The sequence below is a fragment of the Mesitornis unicolor genome, unplaced genomic scaffold (assembly GCF_000695765.1).
Source record: "Mesitornis unicolor isolate BGI_N332 unplaced genomic scaffold, ASM69576v1 scaffold12237, whole genome shotgun sequence".
Taxonomy (NCBI): domain Eukaryota; kingdom Metazoa; phylum Chordata; class Aves; order Mesitornithiformes; family Mesitornithidae; genus Mesitornis; species Mesitornis unicolor.
The window spans coordinates 21051-29103 of NW_010198434.1; the positions used below are offsets into that span (position 1 = coordinate 21051).

Genomic DNA, 8053 nt, shown 5'->3' on the forward strand with positions numbered 1-8053 from the left:
GGGAAGTGATTCTGCCTCTGTACTCAGCACTGGTGAGGCCAGTGACTCTATGATTTTATTCTGATTCTAGTATAGGAGGACTAAAAGAATCAACAAAGAAAATAAAAACTACTAGCAAATTATATAAAATTATTCACCACCACTTAGAAGCATTCTTGGTTCAAAAAAATAAATTCCTTCTATGCATTAAAACAGGGTATCAGATAAATATTTGTTCCCATCCTGATTTTATTAATCATCAGTTTAAATGCACATTGACAATTTCTATTATCCTCTTTAATGAAAACAGCAATAACCCAGCTACTTACATGTAAGAGGATGAGAGGATCAGTATGCACACACATGCACTACAATCAGGGTGACTCATCACATCAGCTTGAAGGTTATATTGCTCTGCCACCTTAATCAAAGCTACTTCAGAGGTGAAGGGTTCCTTCAGAAACCCACTCATCCTTGGCTGAAATTTGGTGGGAGCTGTATCAAATATAGCAGAAATTTTAAAAATTACTAGAAGGGCTAATGCCTTCTCTTCAGCCCAGTACGCTAATAGCATAGAATGCTACTATAATAGCAGGAGTGTAGTCAGTAGATTGAGGGAAACAACTACTCCCCTCTACCTGACACTTGTAAGGCCACATAGAACACAGCGTCCAGTTTTGGGCCTTTAAATACAATAAAGACACCTATGAATGACAACAAGTTCAGCAGAAAGCCACCAAGACTGTTAGTGGGCTGGGGCACTTGCCCTGTGAGGACAGGCAGACCTGGACTAAATAACCACCTTCCAGTACCTACAGGGGAGATGATTGAGAAAGCAGAGCAGCATCCTTCATCACAGTCTACAGCAGGATAATAAGAAGCAACAGGCCTAAGTTGAAACAAGAGACCTTCAGACCAAATATAAAGAGAAACTTTTTCATGGTAAGGATAGGCAGGTGAACAGGCCCAGAGAAATGTGCAGCCTCCATTCTTGGAGCTTTTCCAAGAACAGACTGGTGATTTCAAAGTCAACCCTGCTTTGAGCAGGAGGTTGTGGACTAGGTCTCCACAGAGGTCACTTTCCAAACTGATCCTCCTATTTTCTTTTCAGAACTCCAAAAATTCCAAAATTTTAAACCTTACCTTGTAAGACAATAGACGTCTGTCATCTGTATCCAGGATAAAGCCATCAGCTAGATCATCAGCTGACACGTGGCTAGGTTTCTTTTTATTTGCCTGTTCATCTATTCCATGCATTCGACGCAGTCGATCTGCCTGTGTTTTAGAAGAAATGCCACACACAGATGTGAGCCATCTATATCAATCACGTAACTACAGCAGAATGGAAGATCTCTCAAATACTACAGCTAAGAAAATCAAAGGAAAAAAATAACTGGGACTACTCAACAAGTTGATGAAAGGAAAAAATGGCAACTTGAGAAATTCTGGGCAAAAGCTGGTAACATTTTTTGTAGGGAGTGCAATCATAATAGCACAAACAAAATTGGATTAGCTTATTTGGAAGGCTTTAAAACTGGGTTTACTTGAAGCATTATGTTCTCTCATTTTAAAATATATCTGTTTTGCTTATAAGAACACATCATCACTAGACAGTGTAAGCTGCTAAAACGTTTTATGATCCTGCAGTGTTTATCTGTGTTTCCCATATGTGCAACAAGTGTGTAGTAAGCACAGCCATATCCTAAGATTTTTAAGACAGGCTAAACTTGTGAAAAGACTCAATAGGCAATATTGGAACCAATCATTTTCAAAACTATTTCCACCTGAGCAACCAGACAGGCTGTACATCAAACAAGGTGATAAGAAGAGAAAAGAAAGGAAAAAAATCCTTATTTCTGTCTTGCTATTAGCTACTGAGCAGTTCTGAGGTAACCTGAACACACCAAATCCCTGTGGTCCTGAACGCGCCCCTAGTATACCAAAACAAGAAGAAAAAAAATGGAGAGAAACATTTGCCAAATTACTCATTCTTTCCGTTAGACTTGGAGCTCCATGTAATAGAAAGAGCATGCAACAATTCCCAAGAGAACCCTACTCCACTGCAAAGCAAAGCTATATATATGCAACTGCTGCAAGACTCTTGCACCACCAGAAGAAAACAATAAATGACTTGTCAGTGGATTAATTCAACTGCTGTGCAACATGATACTCCCCCTTACTGACTTAGAAGCACTCCTCAATTCCGAATAATCTAAAACATTTAAAGGCAAATCGAAGTGCTATTCCATTTTTATTGAAGAAATATCAACCCATTTCATAAACTTCACTAGTCACTTAAGTCGATGTTTTTTGTAGTAATACCAGTTTGCAAACAAAACAAACAGATTTCCTGAATTTACCCTCTGACATATTGTAGTTTAGTACAGCCACTTTCAATCTAAGGTCAAGCAACAAATGTAAGTTGTCACTCCCAAAAGTCAGGCCACAAAACAATCTAAAGCCATAAACTCTATACCTCCAGCTTCTGGAGTCGTGCCTGCTCCTCTTTTGCCAATTCTTCTTCTGTCTTCATCCTTTCTGAAGGTTTCGCTTTCATCTCAAATCCAAGTTCTCGAACAATCATATCATATTCATCAGGCTAAAAAATATTTACATAATTCTTTATTATCGTAAGTTTTATTATTCTGCTTTGCAGCCACCCCTCTGCCAGACTAACTGCTAAGAAATAAGACTGTTAAGATACAAAGAAGAGACTCTTTCCAAAGAAAGCTGCAAGAGCGTTCAACTTAGTATTAAGACAAGGAATGGAATGAATACTTGAAGAGAAATTCTCCTGGAAATTTTTCCCTCCCCTATTTAAGTTACTCACAACTGAAAAACTTATACATAGTATCTTAAATAAAAACTGGCTTACTTATTAATTGAAAACCTCAATATTAATATGTATTTTAATAAATACATTATGCATGTTAATGAACAGACATACTATTAAAAATACTATTTTCTCAAAAATCAGCTAAAATTAGTAAATTTATACCTCACTTTACATTGTCACACGTAAGCTAAGTCTCTGTTATCTTAGTTACATAGATATCTACATTAAAAATGAAAAGAGATGCTGATATGCAATGAGTGTAAGGAGCATACTTGGGAAAACAGTCATTAGCAGAGATTAAAATGGACTTATGAATAGAGTCTTCTTGACACCTGCTTAAGTCATTAAACCATACAGCTTCTCTAAATTTCAGCTACAGGAATTTTTCTTTCTACACACAACTAGGTAATTTTCTCCAACTCAACATTAATGTTATAGAACATTACTAACTCACACTTCCCATCCTCGATAATTCTTAAATTGGATTCACACAGATGAAGCAAGGGAATCTAGTCTTCCTTTTCAGCAAATTATAACGACAAATTTTTTGTCTAAGAAAGCACTTTACCAACATACTAGAGTATTCAGCATGTTATGAAACATCTTAAAACCAAATATCAATGCATCAAGATATGAACATTTGATGCCGTATCCGCTGTTCATTATTTGAGATCAGTTTTAACATAAGATCAGTTCATTGGTTTGATATTTCAAAAACTGAAGTCTACTGCCAAGGAATAAAGGAAATTCACAATGTTCTGCAATACAAGACAAAATTTCTACAAGAAAAAAATACAGTGCAATGCATTACAATACCTATTCTTGCATTTAGAAGTTTATTTTCCTTAGTATAAAATAAGCTTTGAGACTATAAGATATCTATTCAAAAGTCAAATATTTTCATTCCCTTTTTGTAGGGACAGTACTCAAAGCACAACAAGGAAACATTCATTGTCCAATAAAAATTGTTTATCCAAGAAACACTGCAAAGGCATTCAAATTAAGTCAATGTTCTGAACAATTTCAGTTCTTCAAGAAAATGTACTTGTGTAAAAATAAGCTGTAGCCAACAGTGTTGCTCAACCTACAAACCCTCTCAAATTTAATAACTAATGAAAAGCACTAGGTAATTAAAAATCAGGTAAATAATATAAACCCCTATACTCCTCCAACTAACCAAACTGCCCTGAAACTGTAGCATTCCTTCAATGTAAATAGCAGGCAACATTTTATTCTACAATGTCACAAACTCTGCCTCATACTAAAGGCACTACAAGTCAAAACCGCACGTTATTAGAACAAGAGTACCGAAGTCAAAACCTTACCTTGGGTTTTTCTGCTTCTTTGTCCTTTCTCTCTGACTTTGGAGTTTTGTGGTACATAAGGGCTTGGATTTCCTTCCAGTCATTGTCAAGCTTTTCTGTGAGTTCTAAAGTACTTTCTCTTCGAGTTTGCCTCTCTTGCTAGAAAAACAAAACAAAACAAAGCCAAATGCAGCAGTTATGTTCAGATGAACATGACAAACTTTACAGCATACAAACAAAATGCTGTCTTTAGCAAATGAATAATTTTAGATGTTTAACATTTTAGAGGTGCAAACATTCTTTGTGGAAGAAGCAGTATAGTTACACTGACTGGCACATAGGTTGCATACAGAAAACAAGTCAGCAGCCAACAGAATGGGAGATCTGGGGATACAAGAGAATGACAGATATTCAATGCATATCCTAAAACACCTACGAAGTTAGATGGACTTTATTCAAGGAGCTTGGACTCTTCTCCTAAACAGCTATCTCCTTTGCTTTCTATGACACTACTATTTTATTCTGCAACAACAGAAATCGTGACAGCTTCTTAATCATGTTCATTTATACTTCAGGGCTAAAAACTCACCTTTTCTTGTTTAGATTTTGCTATCATCTCTTCTATGAGTTCCTTTCTAGATTTAGGTTTTTCCTCCTCTTCATCTTGCTGCCCGCTTGATGCTTTTTTACGAAGGAGGCCTCCACCCCCTCCAAAGTGAGCAGCAGTTAGTTCAGCTAGGGGGGAGCAAGAAAAAAAAACAACAAAAAAGCAGAGTCTGAATCCTTTTCAAATCAATACATGAGTGCTGCTGCTGGAACAATACCTCCCTGTTTTTCGAGAATGGGAGCAATTAAAACTATTGAATCAAACATGTACTATTCCCATCCCTATGGGATAGGGAAATGATTTACGCTGACAAATGTTTTGTACAAGGGAGGAACATGTCTTTTCAATATTTTACCTAGTATTTAGGTGCAGAGGTGAAAAAAAGCAACCAGAAAACTCACACTTCAGATTCTGCCCAAAGGGCTCAAAATACAGGTACGTATGTATGCTGAAAAGCTCACAGATTAAAGAAGCTTGCCAGGTAGGTAGTTCCAACTTAACATCTGCTAAAATTCAGAGAGCTGTTCTGTGTATGGTTAAGAAGTAATCGAATCTGGCTTAAACATCCCAACCAATTACATTACATTCTTTCCCACTGAAAGACATTACTGAACAAATGATGCACATGTACCAACAATAAAACCAGCAGTGTGACACTAGCTGACATGTCTTACCTGACAGTGTTCCTCTTTCTTCTGTATCACTGTCACTATCAACAATATCATTTAGTTTTTCGATTTCTGCCAAAGATTGTCCATAATGAGTCAATTCCTCATCTTCATTAAGATTATAGATATTCTTCTTCCCATAATTTTGCTAAGAATGGTAAAACAAACCAATTAAACAACAAAAGATTTTTGGTTCCCAGGCAACAAATTGATAAAGCCTGTATTTTTAATGCTAGTTGAGAAATTTCTTATTCTGGTGTTCTACTGGAACAGAACACTAAAATAAGAGCACTGTCAGACCCCTACTTTCATTCAAATACATTAAACCTTAAGCAAAGGAGTATTATGGCTCTCTCATACTAATGTAGAAATGGAGTAACTCAGAAAACCTAAGGAAGCTTAAGATTTATCTGTATATCAGTAACATCAATTATTAATTACTACATTTTGGGCATAAAAAAAAAGACTATAACCTATACAAATTATCAGTAGACTATGATATTACACTACCTAATTCTAAAATTAAAATTAAATTTTTAATTCTAAAATTAAAAAGAAATAATTACTCTATGAAGCCTTCTGTTAAGGGGGACATTCTCAGCCTAAAAAGTTAAGTGTTTCCTGCAGGTGTGTGTTTGTTTTTTCCCTAAATTTCTAAACTTTACCTGTCTTTCCAAAGCGAATCGTCTGATCATCTTTTCCTCTGGACTAATTTTGGTGTTATATTCACCAAAACGTTTGTCTTTAAACACATTTGACTTTTCCCTTTCTTTATATTCTTTCAGTAATGTTTGGGTACGCTAGAAGGAAAAAAAAAAAAGAGATAAAAACAAAAGAGTAACTACTTTCAAATCCAAGGAAAAAAGGCTCCAAGGTATGCTGGCAACATACTCTAATTTATCAGAATGCAGTGAAAGAGAAGTAAAAATGAATGAGAAAAAGAGATGGGAAGCTCATATAATACATACAGAGTCATTAAGATGTCTTACAAGCTGCCCGTATGAAGATAAAATATGACACACTGTATCTCACCTTTATTTTACCACATCCAAAAACTCTGCATTGCCATGGAAGAACTCTGAGTTGTCTGAAGCTTAGTATACAATAATAACATATTAAAGGTGGCAAAAAAGCCCCAGTGGCAGCTAAACCTTTTTTGGTCTTGTCATCCAAGGCATAAAAACCCCCAAGTGGGTACACACATTTAGCTCTCTGCTTCAGCATTGAGTACAGGGAGGTTATGCATCAAAGCAGTAAAAGGAAGTTCAACAGGCAGACACAAAGCAGTATGTGCTTTACTCATGGTACAGATACGGAGGCAAGTTTATTTTTCAATGCCAGTGATCTAATTCATGACAATAATTTCATTTACCTTACCATTAAGTAAAACCAAAATACCTTAAAATGCAGTACTAAACCTTCATAAAGTTTTCTAAAAACTGGACAAATAGTAACAAGGACTGAAAACTAATTTAGAATTTAATGCTGAAGGTATTATATAGCTTCTAAAGGAAGAAAATGCTGGCCATGTTTAGACTGAAAAAAAAATCCATGTTTATTTAAAACATCTTAACTGAATCTTAGGAAAGGTATCGTTGCTATACATATAACCATGAACTCACAAACTGCAGCACTGAAGGAAAGGGTGAGTTTCCTTCAACAGGCCTCTGCAGTCTCACTGAGCCTTCACAGCTTTCAGATGCCACTGTAACTGATGCTAGAACTCTGGTTTCATCTACCCTTGCGCCAGTTCTACCTTGCATTTACTTCTTGCACAGAATATATAAATTATTATGCAGCTTGAAGACTGTGCATGAACTTTAATCTCTTAATACCTTGGATATGGAAAACACTTTTGTTTATCAATTATATGATGTCCTCATCGATAAAAAACTATTTAATGCATCATCTCTCACAATGCATGCAAGATTATAAACTATCCATTTACTTCTGCTGCACCACTACAGATTATACACAACATGTCAGAGAGAATCTCAGGGGCAAACTTTCAAATTATGTTTTTTTTGGCTTTAACAGAATCTGTAGAGATTTTAACTTCTTTCCTGGTTTGTTTGAAGGGACAGATCATAAAAAAAAATCCAGTGCTTCACTCAAGGATAGGGCACATTGCTGGAATTCCAGAAGCATAGTATGACACAATGTTCTCCTTCATGGATTTTGGTCAGGTAGCTAGTGATGTCAGTAGAGAAAGAAAAAGAGGCAATTTTAAAATGGTGTAAGGGTGGACGATAAAAGCTTTACTCTTCTTAAGCTGGACGGTCATTCTTATGAGAGCAATGAGGACAGATCATTATTTTGCATCCCAGTGTACTTCTACAATGCAACTATTTAACCAGTGCGTAAAAACTAATCTGCATGTTTTCCAAATCAATGGTATTTGTATCTACACGTTCCTCACTGCATTCAGACCTCAGTGCCCTTTCAAGCTTTTACCATTACAGCAATGTTTCACCATTATCAAGAAGCTTAACATCCTGCAGCATCCAACACTGACCAACATAACGTACACTGACAATCGTTGGCTGCACTCTGATACAGGATTTGCTTGCTGACAACATGTGCCTTTGCATTCTGGACCTGGGTAATTTAAAAAGAGGATCATTCCCACAGATGCAATAAGGGCGACATGCACGGCTGA

At 36.2% G+C, this 8053-nt stretch overlaps 1 protein-coding gene across 1 annotated transcript in view; it reads right to left on the bottom strand.

The window, feature by feature from the left end:
* The window catches only part of NOP14 (NOP14 nucleolar protein), a 24658-nt gene that overhangs the window by 16192 nt on the left and 413 nt on the right, over positions 1–8053 (bottom strand). Inside the window, exons 2-7 of the mRNA XM_010189150.1 lie at positions 6060–6194; positions 5401–5542; positions 4709–4854; positions 4141–4278; positions 2456–2578; positions 1123–1254 (exon numbers count right to left, since the gene is read on the bottom strand). Coding sequence (XP_010187452.1) covers positions 1123–1254; positions 2456–2578; positions 4141–4278; positions 4709–4854; positions 5401–5542; positions 6060–6194 — 816 coding nt within the window. The remainder of the gene's footprint in view (positions 1–1122; positions 1255–2455; positions 2579–4140; positions 4279–4708; positions 4855–5400; positions 5543–6059; positions 6195–8053) is intronic.